The sequence below is a fragment of the Leucopleurus acutus genome, assembly GCF_964270905.1.
Source record: "Leucopleurus acutus genome assembly, chromosome: 13".
In the NCBI taxonomy this organism is placed as follows: domain Eukaryota; kingdom Metazoa; phylum Chordata; class Mammalia; order Artiodactyla; family Delphinidae; genus Leucopleurus; species Leucopleurus acutus.
In genome coordinates this window covers 44,387,521-44,402,183 of record NC_139155.1, presented here as the reverse complement: position 1 = coordinate 44,402,183, position 14,663 = coordinate 44,387,521, and the positions used below count along the sequence as shown (strand labels likewise).

Genomic DNA, 14,663 nt, shown 5'->3' with positions numbered 1-14,663 from the left:
GTCTAGTCAATAGACTTGCTTCTAGTCAATAGAAGCCCTGCCCTGCCTTCTAGTCAATGAGGCCCGGCCCTCATTCCAGAGGAGGAGATTACTCAAAATCATGGACACCAAAAGGCAAGGAACCGTTGGAGGGTCACCTTAACAAACAGGAATCTGGAGCATATGTCCACTGACTTCTCTTCCCTTTACGGTGAGGGTGGGCCCTGAGGAGCAGTCACTCCTCTGACTTTCTGGGCTCCATCTACACACAAGACTGAGAGATGCTGAAGCAGGTGCTCCAGGTGGACACTGGCAGGTGTGTGGAGCTGTCGGCCTCAGCTATGTTAAAATTGGGTGTTGAAGGGTTGTCCTATGGGACTCAAAGCCTTCTGCAACAGCATCATTTGGGTCTCTGTTATGTAGGTTTTTCTATGAAAAGGGACGGAGAAAATGAGGCAAACGCTGAAGGACAACTTGAGGTAAACAAGTTTTATGCACATGACAGAAGCAAATTGCAGGGTGGCTAAGAGCGTAGATTCTGGAGTCAGATTGCCTAGTCAGATACTGATTCTATCATATCCTAGTACCACTACCCTGAGCTAGTCATTTAACATTTCTGTGTCTCAGTTTCCTCATCTATAAAGTGGGAATAATAATAGTTCTTAACGTGAATGAGCATAAAAAGAATTAACATATGCAAAGTTTTTACAATATGGCACAAGAAAACTACTATATCCATGTTAACTATTATTTCTATTAAGCATTTCTGTTTATTATTGGAGATGATCGAGGCAAGAGCAGATTATGGACGATGTAGGAGAGGTTAATTTCATGAACAAAGATCTTGAGGAAGGAAAAGGTCATGGGAACCAGTGTATTAATGGAGAGGTTGCCTTAAATAGGAGCAGAGCAAGTCATCCATTATAAAGGATGGAGGTCAAAGTACATGGTATAGTTGTTGGTAGTCTGGTAGAGTTGGTGGTGGAAAGATGAGAGAGTTCTGTTTCTATTTTGTCATTAAAATCAGTTGCAAAGTTATGTTAAGCAAGGAAGGTAGTCTAGACACTTAAGCAGAGAGTAGGTGTAAAACAGGAAATTGACTAGACCAGTCTTTTGAATTGTTGACTCTAATTCATAGTAAGAAATATTTTTTATGTTGTGAACTGGTACATAGCTCATACATGTAATCTGGAACTTAAATTTCATGAATAACACTTACTGTTCCCATGTGTAACACACACTGACCATTTCTGTTCATTGCCTTCTAATTTATTAATAATGCAGGTGGCCATCCCTCGAGTTAATTGGCTGTGTTTCAACCAATTGGCTGTATCTCACTGTTTGAAAAACCCTGAACTTAGGTAAAAGGGCAGAATTGTGGGTCAGCACTGACAACATGGTTAAATGTTTTTTCTTGAGCCATGTTCCAGGGTTCATGTAAAATTCATGAAAGAGCTGGCAAATCCAGTGATAGGGTTTTGCTGAGTAATTACTCAGCAAAAGAAGAGAAGGGAAAAGAAGTTAAAGTTATAGTGGAATAGATTAAAGCAATGAATAAATTGAAGTTGAGAAAGGAAGGAAATGATGAGATCAATGAAACAATGAAAAAGTGGTAGGGTTTTGCAAGACACTGAAAATTGCCAAAGATGTTATTGGAAGATTTCCTAAAGAAACGCAGCCAAAAAAAAAGAAAAAGGGAACTTCCCTACGTAATTGAGTTTCAGGCACATATCCAGACAAACTATATAAATCAAAGCATCAGAAGAGTTCTGGGATAGACGTGTGCATTTATCTGTTAGAGACATTTTATCAGGGCTGCTTACCAGCTTCATGTTGGCATGGAGCTAACATCAAACTAATCCAACTATCTTTGCCCTGTCCTTGACATACATCCCCACACACCACAGCCATTGCAATACAATCTCTTTGACTTGGAGGACGTTTGGAAATCAATGATATACTAAGACTGAATTACCACTTCACTTATATTTGATTAACATGGAATCATAGAAAATTATAACAAAGTGACTAGATATTTAACCTGGTTTAACGCCTCAGTTTATTGAAGAAACATACACCCAAAGAAGGAGTTATGTGATTTTCCTAAAGATGCAGATGAGTTTTTAGAATGTTGAGATAAAAATTCAGAATTTTGGACCCATATACCCTCTCTCAAAAAATCTTTATGGAGATAAATTAATCTGTTAAAACCAAAAATGGTTGAAACCCATAATGTTGTTTTTTTCTTTTCTGCTTAAACCTAAGATGTATTGGCAGGTTTTAAATTATTATTATTGTTGGAAGAAACAGCACCCAATTATAACCATAAGAAACAAAACTGTGTCTGCAAGTTAAATCCTGTTCTAGGAAACTATCCAAATTCTTTTACTGTGAACAATCAATGAACCATATAAAGAGTTTTAGAAATAATTTTATTAATTAGAAGTTTTTAAATGATATTTATTCTCTAAGATTTCTATATGCATTATGCAAAAAGGAAGAGTTTAAATTACTGATGTTTATATGAAAATTTTGCATAAAGGAGACATTAAAATAATTAGAAAATGACTCCTATTTTTCAATTAAAAAAAGAAAGTACAGATTCCAGGGACTTCCCTGGTGGCTTAGTGGTTAAGAATCTGCCTGCCAATGCAGGGAACACGGGTTCAATCCCTGGTCGTGGAAGATCCCACATGCCCTGGAGCAACTAAGCCAGTGCACCACAGCTACGGAGCCTGCACTCTGGAACCCGCGAGCCACAACTACTGAGCCCACGCGCCACAACAACTGAAACCTGCGTGCTTAGAGCCCATGCTCCGCAAGGAGAGAAGCCACCGCAATGAGAAGCCCACACACTGCAACAAAGAGTAGCCCCCGTTGGCTGCAACCAGAGAAAAGCCCGCTCCCAGCAACGAAGACCTAACGCAGCCAGAAATAAATTTATATATATATAAAAAGTACAGACTCCAGACCAGACCACAATGTTACAATGTTTAAAATGTAATGAAGACTCAGCAGTCTTTTTAAATTTTATTTTATTTATTTATTTTTGGCTGTGTTGGGTCTTCGCTGCTGCACGTGGATTTTCTCTAGTTGTGGCGAGTGGGGGCTACTCTGTTGTGGAACACGGGCTTCTCCTTGTGGTGGCTTCCCTTGTTGCGAAGCTTGGGTTCTAGGCACGCGGGCTTCAGTAGCTGTGGCTCATGGACTCTAGAGCGCAGGGTCAGTAGTTGTGGCACACTGGCTTAGATGCTCCACAGCATGTGGAATCTTCGTGGACCAGGGCTCGAACCGGCGTCTACCTACATTGGCAGGCGGATTCTTAACCACTGTGCCACCAGGGAAGTCCTCACCATAGGTCTTCTTTGTGCAGAGATTAACTTTGTGTCTATGGCAGGAGGAAGAGGGAAAGCTAGGCTTGCTACAAAATGAACAATTTATTTGGTTCACCCTTGCACTCATGCAAATACTGTTTGAAATATTTCATTTGGTACGTCTAGTAAATTGGTTACTTTTTCTTAGTCTAGCCAGCACATGAAAATTTACTGATGATAAAATTTGTGTGCTAATGCAAAATTTTTAGACGAAAAACACGAGTGCACGCAATTCTTATGAGATGATAAAATATTGTTTTTGCTTCAATTCAGTCATTTACTGTGAATGTAACATGTTCCTTGTAGCCTTGATGTTGTAAGGCTAAGATTTAAAGGTTTTTTTCTCACAGGTCTATAAATCTCCCAAAATCTAAAACCTATGACTTTTCTTGTTATTTCATTTATTATTTCCCCCGATTTTATAATAAATGCTCATTGTAAAATGGAAACACAAAAACACAATAAAGAAATATTTCATCTGCAGATTACCACTCAATATTTTAGTATATTACATAGAATCTTACATTTATATGAATTTGGAATTATACTAGAGAATTGTCCTACTTTTTCATTAATACTGTATTTTGTCTTTTCTTAAATAGCCTTCAAAATAAAATAATTGCATGATATTCCATTATCATCATAACAATAGTAGCAATAGCTAACTTTATTAATTCATTGATGAGTCAAGCACTAAGATAGGATCCTTGGGACGTCCCTCGTGGTCCAGTGGTAAAGAATCCGCCTTCCAACGCAAGGGACACGGGTTCGAGCCCTGGTCCGGGAACTAAGATCCCACATGCCGCAGGGCAACTAAGCCCGCATGCCACAACTAGAGAGAAGCCCACGTGCCACAACGAAGAGTCCACACAGCAATGAAAAGATCCCGCATGCCTCAATGAAGACCCCGCGTGCTGCAACTAAGACCCGAGGCAACCAAAAACAAATAAACAAATATTTTAAAAAGATAGGATCTTTACATGTATTACGTCATTTATTCCTATTTTGTCCCCGTTTTATATGTAACAAATCTGATGCTCCCATGACTTACCAAGGTTCCTCAGTTAGTGATAACAAAGTTGCAGTTTGGATTCATGTCTTTCAGACTACAAAGTCAGTGCCCATGGTCACTACATCCGTTATCCTCATTTATGGTAACTTGTATCACAGTAATGTATTATAAACCATTTACTTTCCTATCATGGGACGTTTAGCTTACTTCCAATTATCCACATATTTCATACTACTGAGATAAACATCTTTGCATGTGTGTGGAATCTTTGCACCATTATCCTACCTTTTCAGGATAAATTCCTCTTGCCTGATTTACTGGTAATTTTGCATCAGAATTCTGTAGGTTGACCCCGCCCCTCTCCTTTCAACGATGGCTTTCAGAACATCTCATTCCCTGTAGGTTCACCTCATGTCCTTGGTTCTTAGAAAATTTCCAATTGGCCCACTTCCCATGGGAACACTCTTTAAGCTGCAAGTCTTGACTCTTCCACCACATCCCTTCCCTGTTTCATAAAACCCTCTGAAGCTCCTAGCCATCATGGTTACCCAGTGAGCACTGCCTGTCACCCTGCCCGACACGGCTTCCACATGACAGCATAGCACTGCCAAGTATCTGCCACTTCATGGACAGAGTCACCTGTTGCACCTGGTGCTGACCCTCCTTGCCCCATTTGTCTCTGGAGATTTGACAACCTGATTTGTTTTGGGAAGAGATGCAACATAATTTGCATGCATGTTATTGGTTAGCAGCATTTATGTGGCAAAATTAGCTCATTTTTTTTAGTGTTTACTGATTGTCTTCATCCCACGATTCTACCTTAAGACCATGCCTCCACTTCCCTTCCATGTGGTTGGCAGGAATCACGGAGCAGAGTTCATTCTGAAATGGTTAATCAACTGAAATTGTGGAATTTTACAAACTAATGTGTTTCAACTCTTTGGTACATTTCTAGCATTTTGTGTAATGTATCTGATATGAAGAAGCAAACTTTAAATACTTCAGTTTCATAAACTTCCAAATAATCACCTAAATCAAGATACTAATCCCTATTCATGGTTCTCAAAATTTAAAGGGTGTAAAAGTGACCTAGCAAACTTATTAAAAAGTGTGGCCTTCCATACTTCTTCCCAATAACCTGTCATCCCTGTGATTCTGATTCAAGGGATTTTTTTTTTTTTTTTTTTGGGCCACTTTGCCTGTGGGATCTTATTTCCCTGACCAGGGATCAAACCTGCACTCCCTGCAGTGGAAGCACGGAGTCTTAACCTCTGGACCACCAGAGAAGTCCCAAAGGGATCTTTATTTTAACAAACACAATGGGTGATTCTGAGGTAGATGATCGGTGAACCACACTCTAAAAAATAGTGCAAGCAAATATTTCAGCAAGGTCACCCTACTATTTCTCTACTGTGAAAGAACCAGCATTTTGCTCCATCCTCCTTCCTGTATCCTAACATAAATAAAAGCAAACAGGCAACTAGCAGAAATTCCACAGCTCTAACCTCTTAGCTCTGCGCAGGTTTCCTGTAGGCATGTAAGGGACAACTACACCATGCCTTGTCCTATGCAAGAGGAGCCGATTCAGCTTGTTCCTTCTCATATGAGCACAAACAGTCTGTATTAGGAAGGCCTTACATGGCTGTAAATGGGAGCGCATTAAATGACTGTATGCAAAAAAATGAATGAATGAAATTGTGTTTAAAATTCTCAGAAAATTTGGCAGTTTGGGGCAACGAATTGGATGTGCTATGCAGACAAGAAAGAGAAGCTAAGGCTTCTCAGCTTCAAGCCTAAGTAATAAGAAGGAGGACACTATTTATACAGGAAACTCAGGAAGGCCTGATTGGATGGGGCAACATACTGTTTGTCTTTATGCATAATGAGTTAAAAGTACTAGCCTAACAGAGGTCTTGACCTAAAAGTAAATAATAGGATAAAAGAGGTCTTAAAGAAGAACTGGATAAGAGCTGTAGCTCTACACAGATACCATGTAACCTCTTACAGCTTCATTATTCAAGGAGGTAAAAAAAAGGATGGTTCTAGGTACATAGAAGGAAAAGCATTTTGTCCTCAGGACGTTACTGCCTAAGGGGTCGACCAGGGCAAAATCTGGGGTCGAGATTTCAATCTTGAGCCCAGGAAAAGGCTGGAGGTAGAGACTAAAGGGAAAGTTTGTGGTCAAAGTCAGATTTTGCACTTAAAAAAAAAAAAGAAAGAAAAGGAACGAAGATAAAGCCCTGTCTTAAAACAGGGAATCCAATAAAGCAGAAAATGATTATACAGAGATCGCAAAAGCAGATTGCACTGAACTAACGGCAGATCCCCGTTGGCTTCCTCTGTTGAAGCAACATTTTGTAGGGGAAATCTCTAAGAGTTTTGCCTCCTTTTTGCTTCCTGAGGCAAGGTATGGCTTATTAGGAATTTTATCTGCTTTTCATTTAAGTCTTAAGACTGATCACACACTGATCTGTGGGCTATGGGTATGATGTAGCTTCCTGACTACCAAGAATCAGAGACCTGGAAACTATTATTAGCCATGAAGTTCCTAAAGGCCATCACAGGTAAAAACACTGATCGAGCTTCTGGGGAAAATGAACGGGAACATGATGGCAAGTTGTCAGCTGTAGAGAAGTGGATACAGGAGCTATGATTCTTCCCAGCTATGGCATCCTCTGCTCCTATGATAATAGCAGCAGCTGACACATATTGAGGGCTAACCCAGTACCAAGTCTTTTCATGAATTAACTCTTTTAACTGACAACAAAACTATGAAGTAGACTCCTCCAACCCCCTCAATAGGTGTCATACAAGTGAGGAAACCAGACTCAAAGCTTGAGTGACTTCTCAAAACCCACAGCTAATAAGGGTGGAGCTGGGAGTTTGCATCAAGGTAGTCTCTCTGGAGTTTTTGAGTTTTTGCATTTAGATTACCATGGTGACTGCCAAGAGTCTTAAACTCCCAGGCAAGCAACTGCTTGCCTTGGAGGCAAACCATTCTTTAGCAGAACAAGCTAGCAGAGCAGCTAAGGATGGGCTTGACAGGAGGAATCTTAAGCACAAGTAATTTTCAAAGAGCTTTAGAATTAGTGCCCTTTTTAAGAAGCGGATGTTCCTCTTTCCAGCCAATTTGAATAGAGTAGTTTCACAGTATTTCAAACAAAGCAATCCTTTGCAGATACTTCAGCAATCTTTGCAATGTATGTTCTGAACCACTGGAAATATAAGACCCAGTCATCAGATGATCATTATGGAGAAACATATGCTCAATTGACAAACATTCAAAAATGAAAAACAAAAATAAAAATAATCCCCCCCCAAACACAACCTTTTCATTATCCTGTTTTCTTAATTGATTTTTGTTAATATGAAATGGGTTGTATATGTGACTTATTTAAAATTATTTGGTTTTATTAGGAGTGCCTTTTAGGTGGACCACTCTGACTTTCATGTTTAAAAACCATTTTTTATTCAAATGTCTTACAGCCACCCTAATAGAACCCTAGAAAAGGAGTTCTATTATTATTCCCCATTTTAGATGAAGAAAACCAGACACAGCGAAATTGTGCAACTTAACCAACATCCCATAGCATCATAGTCTTTAGAATAGTAAAATTAGATAAATGTAACAATGGACCAATTTCCTCTCCAAATCAAACTCTAAAATTCTAAAAAATGTAGAACAGGATTCTAAAAAAGAGACTCACTTCTCTAAGTAAGAAAAATACAATCCCATAAGCTCATGTCAGACACATGATTAACAAACACACTGATTTTTAAAAATTACTTATTTACTTTATCATAACTAGTAATATACAAGAATTTTATACATAATGTATTAAAAATAACTTTGAGAAATAGTATTTTTGACTGAGTAGTGATGAAACTATTGAAAAGATAAACTGATTATTGAATAAATTACCCAGTGTTAATTTTTAAAAATAATTGTTATAAGCCAATCCTGTGAATTCAAAATAGGCATATTATTAACAATCCTAAATATCAGAAATACTTTAAAAATGTCCATATGGTTAGCACGGATAGAAAATTCATTGACTGAAATCAGCTGTGAAATGTAGCCTGGAATTTGGTTGGCTATTAAGTTTAATTTTGTCTTATTATTTCAAAATTTAAATAGTTTGAACCAGTTCGACATTTGTTAAAAAACTGTAATCTCAAAATATTTTTTAAAAAAAACTTTACAAACACATAGTTATAACTAGCCACCTCATCTAAAAAGCTATAAAAGTTATTCCTAGAGATTTCACAATCCCTGTATTGCAAAGCTTATTTCAAAAAACATCACTATTTTGCATTTATAAACTGTATCCTTGCAATAATGAACTGTAAATATACTATCTTATACTAAACCAATTTTAATTACACTATTCCTTTTGTTAACATAGAATTTTGCATCAAATAAAAGCATGACATACTTCTACAGTTGAATGGCAAAAGTAAAGGGTCTTTGTTGAGGAGATAATGAAGCAATCACCAAAATAGTTGAAACAAAAAAATCGACATTACATTGATTTTAAGAAAAGCCAAGACTACAGGTGCTTACGTAAAACAGAAACACAGAATAAGTCACTTTATAAGCGAGGAAAAAAGAGGCGGCTTTTAAACATATTTAGATTCTCCAACCCAAATCGGAATTTTAAGAACAAAAAAGAAAAGAAAAGAGAGAGATAGAGGGAAAAAGAGAGGGAGGGGGGAAAGAGGGAAGAGAGAGGGTGAGAGGCAGACAGAAGGGGTGGCGGGGAGTGGCGGGGACCAAAGACCAAAACCTTGCAGGAGTAAAAAATACATTCTTCAGCACTTTTTTAATTTAAATTTTGCGGAGAAGGTGGGTAACAGAGGAAATGTAGATTCAGTGCCGGATTTCACAGAGAATACAACACAAAAACTGAAGTCCACCAAAGTGGAATTATAGTAACAGTCAACGCTTAGTTGGGAAGCTCCCTTTGCTTTATGAGGCAAGGTCATGTTACAAGACTAAAACAATAGCAAGAATGCAGTGTATACACTTTAGAATGTTTAGGAGAACAACAGTCTTCAAGCACCACACAAACAATTAATTTAGGTAACTGAAGATAATGTTAGAGCAAGACCTCTTCAACTTTCCATTCGGTTATACTCCAAGTAGTCTATGATATAGACTTGAGTTAATTACATACTATTGCACTATAAATTGGCTGCTGTCACTATACCCAAATGTAAACAGTAACGCAGACTTTCTCAACTTGTCTATCTGCAGGTGTCCTTAGGTGGAAGACAAGTATTTAAAAACTACAGAAAAATCAGGAAATTTGTGTAGTTGTTCACAGCATCCCTCTGTAAAAGCACATTTGGCTCAAGAGATCTCAACAAAATAAAGGGGAAAAGCCCCCCAAAACAGCATCTTCTATTTTTAAAAAAATCCTGGCTTGTAATAATAATTTAAAAGAGACAATTAAAGCCACTGGCTTTTGTAGACTAAATAGAACACACTCATCTCTTCATGCATGCTTCTGCTAGTGTCCTAAATTTGGGTTCCAAATGATCCAAAAATTCAAGCCCATCTTCTTCTTGTCGTTCACTGCAACAACCCACAGAACCAGCCGCCGATCCTTTTCCTTCATAGTTATACGTCCGGACGTAGTCTTGTGCATGCGTATGACTGTTATCCTGATTACACTGCTGGACCTTCTGCCAAGAGGAAAAACACAGCATATTTTATTACTATTTTAAACACCGAAACTTACTAGCATAAAAATAATTGCTTTGATTTACCTTTCATTGTTTAATTTTTAATCAGATTGTGTCCTCTAATGGATTCCTACATATAAAAAACACCCACAATTGGTCTATATCATCAATCATACCATCAATTCACTACATAGCATGTTTCTAAAAGTCACACATGTGGCAGCAAGTATACAAGTGTTCGTTTTAAGTAATCACTGCTTTCTCTTTCAAGATTATGGCTAATGTGAAATGCATCCCTTACACTGAACCTGAATGAATGTGGGCTCAGAGCTTTCCAGATAGGCACAGTGGCTGTGCAGGCTGGAATTGCCTTGGACCCCACTTTTGGCCTTTAAGACATGACTTGTCTGATGACAATGGCATCAGAGAACTGGCAACACAAAGTCATGAGAAAAAGAATTTGAATATCATATGATTTCAGAAGCAATCAAAAAGCAAACAAAATATGAGGAAAAGTCAATATCCACTTAACATCCGATCATAACTAAATCAAAATTAAGGAAAATCAAATTTCTTATTAGTAGGTTAATCATTAATTGAAAATAAAGATCAGGCCACTAAACTGTAATCATTTAGAAAGTTGCAAAGGAAGCAAAATAGATTTGTAGGTCACTTAGGGAAACCCACTTCACCAAGGCGGGGCTGAGTGTAGGTGTACCAATCGGAGTACGCGTATCTGCAGTTGTCTGCCTCTACTTGTCCTCCTCTGCAGGAATCCAGGGTGTGCTGTCCACCTCCCTTACACGATCCCAGGGTGTGATGATGCCCGGCCTCCTGGCAGGACTCAATGGTCTGCCCTCCTTTCACCATTTCAATGGTCTCCTGCCCTCCGTTTTTCACTCCGGATCCCAGGGTGCTGCAAATTCCCTGAGTGAAGCCTCCCGCAGTATGGGTTGTGAAGCCGTTGGTGGAATACTGAAACAAAACAGTTGGCATTGGGGAAATACGGAGGAGAACAAAAAATGAGAAAAAGAGCAAATCATGCAGATAATGCTGTGACTTTTCATGCTATAAGGTAAGCATTCTGAGGGCAGGAACTCCATCTGTCCTGGCAATCCCAAGTACCTAACTACCGTAACCCCAGTACTTCACGTAGCGTCCAATACAAGAAGCAAACTATAGATGCCAAGTGGTCTGAGCCTTGAGACAAGTCAGAAAGCTTGATGTATACTCCTTCAAAAACATCTTAGACTACTGTACAACTTCATTTGTGAAATCCTTCCAGCATCTCACATCTCAAGATCAGGATTGTACACTATTGTCTCACATGGATTGACCCTTGATTCCCTTCACCTGACTAGAACAGAAACAGAAATAATAATCAGTATTTTTATTTAGTGTCTAACTGAGTTCCCTTCAACTGAAACAAAATCAGTAGAAATAAAAGTTGCTGTAAAAATCTTAGCAGCAATACTAAATCCATGTGATCTTATTAAATACAAATAAATCAGCAGAGAAAATAAGAACACCAAAGCTCTGGCCACTAATTTTCCATGTTACGTTTCTGTAGGAAACTCTAAGTTTTATTTTTTCAAATACCTTCCTAGATGTCAGCATCCTTTTGTTTTCTAAATCCTTCCTGCTCTAATCGCCAATTATGCTTTTTGTAGGGAATTTACTTGTTCCTCAACCACATATTAGGCTGGAAAACAAAGCGGAAGCAGTGTAATCACCTGTTAGCATTACTGCTTCATATAGTTGACTTCAGGCTCCTTTCTAACCTATTAGAGCCTGAAAGCCTCCATTAAAGTTCTTCCCACGATGATCAAAGCCTGTAGTCATTTTATCGCTATTGCCAGAAAAAAAATTAAAACCATATGCTGATGATCTGTGAATAACTAAATGAAACATTTTTACACACAACCAGCAGCTTCAACATATAAAAAAGACTGGGTCTGAAGTTGAAGCCATGACACCCTTGAAATAGAAAATAATAATGACATGCCGAAGGATTTTTACTATTAAGTGACACTATATGGCCGAATTGAAATGCCATATATCACCATAGGATCAATGTCATTTTATCTGTCTCCTGGGACTGATGACATTTTATATATTGTAAGTTACCAGATTTGAAAAGAACTTTGCCCAGAAAAGGTCATTATTGTTGGTTAGGCCAATTTATCGTCTGTATGTATTTTGAAAGGACAAACAATTTACCACTTTGTCATCGCCGGGAGCTTCAGTGTTTGATACAATGAGGTTCTGCTGGGCTAAATCATCGGGAAATACTTTTGGCTTTTTGGCTGCCCCAGTAGCCCCACAGACTATGGTAAATAGGACACCTGGAGGATGAGAGAGATGTTCGGTTTATCGTAAAACAATGTTATGAATTTATGATGACAAATATGAAAACAACTTTCCAGAAAACATAAACATTATTGCTTGTGTCAGAGTAGCATCCAGTAGAAAAGTCTGCCCTAACCAGATATGCCACACACAATGCTAAGTGCTGTATTTGTGTTGAATTTTATGTCTATGCTAATTAGGATAGCACTAAAATGATACCTAAATGCACTTTCAATAAATAAATTAAATATGTGTGTGTTAAATAGAAATGTAGCTATATACAAATGAGCAGCCATAGATAACAGTGCTGATCCTAAGAATGTGTCCTGAAAGTTATTTTAAAAGCTATCATTTGAATTCATGAAAGGACTTACAAAATAGCAATGCTATGCCCAACAATATTGCAAGGATGGCCCACTTTCCAAGCATCAGTCCTTTGGGAGTCCTCACAGGTGAGGGAATCTTGCAGTCACTTCGGGTAACACAGTCACATAACATCACGTCTAACTGAGTGACAAGTGATTGGCCAAGCCTATCTGCAACTCTGACAGGTACTGTATATCGTCCAAACTGGGGGTCATTCAGATAGGAAAGACGTGCTGCTGTACCTGAAAGGAAATAAAACCAAGCATTATAGAATGTCATTGATTTCTCCTGAGCATAAATAAGTAACTAGTGACAGAATATTCATATTTCCCTACAACTGGATATTCCTGATGGGAATGGCACAAGTGCTACACGATTGTAAGCGTGAATGGACGAAGTCTTTCTAATCATATAAAAGCTTGTCTACACTGCCTCTTTTTAGAAAGGTCTTTCTTTTGGCTTTTGTAATAATATATTTTATCTGTGGATAAACAAATCCTTCCTATCACAAATAACAGACTTGTTTAGAGACTGATTTTTATCACATCTTTAAAATTTAAAAATTTTTAAAATACCAGTCAGTGTATATTTTCTTTTATGCATGATTCATCAGAGAATTTCATAGACTAAAATTCTGGATGTTTCCCCTTACTTTGTTTTCTATACATTGTGCCACACCTTGAACATATTTTCAAGGCATGAGTCATGCTGCTGGAACTTCTTCTCATGGTCCTACAAGACACTGGGACCAACTGTATTTTTTTTGGTTTCGATGTATGTTATCTTAGGTCAATAGTAGAAAATATCCAGGTCAAAATCCTAGTCTTGGGAACGCCAAAAATATACTACTCTACATGTAGATGACACATGCCCATGCCCAAGAATAATCCTCCCCACTTAACTGGCTCAGTGTGACATTTTCATTATTTCATAATTTGAAGCTCTAAATATAAACTTGGATATTTGGGTAAAAAAAAAAAAATCACTGAATCAAGTCAATTTTAAGAGAAAGCATGGTTAACCCAGTGAGTCTATGTATGTGTAAGAAATCATAAGACTAACAAAACCACAATTTATGATTCAAAACATGCCATGGTCTATTGCATTGACTATCTTGTTTACTTCCCCCAAGAATCCCATTTTACACATGAGTAAATTAATTGATGCCCAAGAAGAATAAATAGCATGGCGAGACCTAAAGCCTCTTTAGGACACGTTCTTCTTAACTTGGCATTTCCCAGGCTTTTGGGCTCTTTCACAGCCCAGTAAAACTTTAAACTAACAAAGTTTTGACCAACATAATCCTGACAACGTTTCATTGTACTAAGTAGGAATATTTTTTAAAATTACCACCTCCTTTAACATTATGTAAAAAGAAATATTATGACACCAAATAAGTAGAAAGGACATCTAAATATAAGGTTAGTTCTCAAGCACGCACACGTTAGAATGCTGTTACAGACACTGAAAATGTTGTCAGTTCACAGAGCAACTTGTCATAATAGGAAGTCAAGGAATACTCATCGAAAGCATGGGAATGAAAACCTTTCAAGGGCACCCCCCACTCAGCTTACAGTGGATCTTGAGTCGTGAAAGCTGGAGTGACATGACATCATGATGCACAGGTACTGTAGTGCGGTCAGGAGACGCAGAATGTGCTGGAAAGTTAAGAGCTGACGTAGAGAATGAGGCCATGGTGGGACAAAGGGAGGTTCCCTTTGTCTTTGCCATTCTTGTCACCATAGATTCTAACATGGGTAAAGTCAGAAGTACAGACTGGTACCAAGTGGGGGAAGAATCCCACATAGAAAACAGTAAACAAGAAATGGTCAGAAGTCAATGCAGTGCAGAAAGAAGGGATCCTACGGTGGACACTGTGATGCATACCCAGATCC

General features: G+C 38.2%; 1 protein-coding gene across 3 annotated transcripts in view; it reads right to left on the bottom strand.

The window, feature by feature from the left end:
* Nucleotides 1-7,830: 7,830 nt before the first annotated feature.
* Nucleotides 7,831-14,663, bottom strand: part of DSC2 (desmocollin 2) — a 32,454-nt gene continuing 25,621 nt past the window's right edge. The window contains exons 13-16 of one of the 3 annotated variants that reach the window (XM_082853642.1): nucleotides 12,777-13,010; nucleotides 12,274-12,398; nucleotides 10,741-11,028; nucleotides 7,831-10,053 (exon numbers count right to left, since the gene is read on the bottom strand). In XM_082853642.1, the coding sequence (XP_082709768.1) occupies nucleotides 9,856-10,053; nucleotides 10,741-11,028; nucleotides 12,274-12,398; nucleotides 12,777-13,010 (845 nt within the window). In that variant the 3' untranslated portion in view covers nucleotides 7,831-9,855. The remainder of the gene's footprint in view (nucleotides 10,054-10,740; nucleotides 11,029-12,273; nucleotides 12,399-12,776; nucleotides 13,011-14,663) is intronic. The other 2 variants (XM_082853643.1, XM_082853644.1) reach the window with 2 other exon arrangements.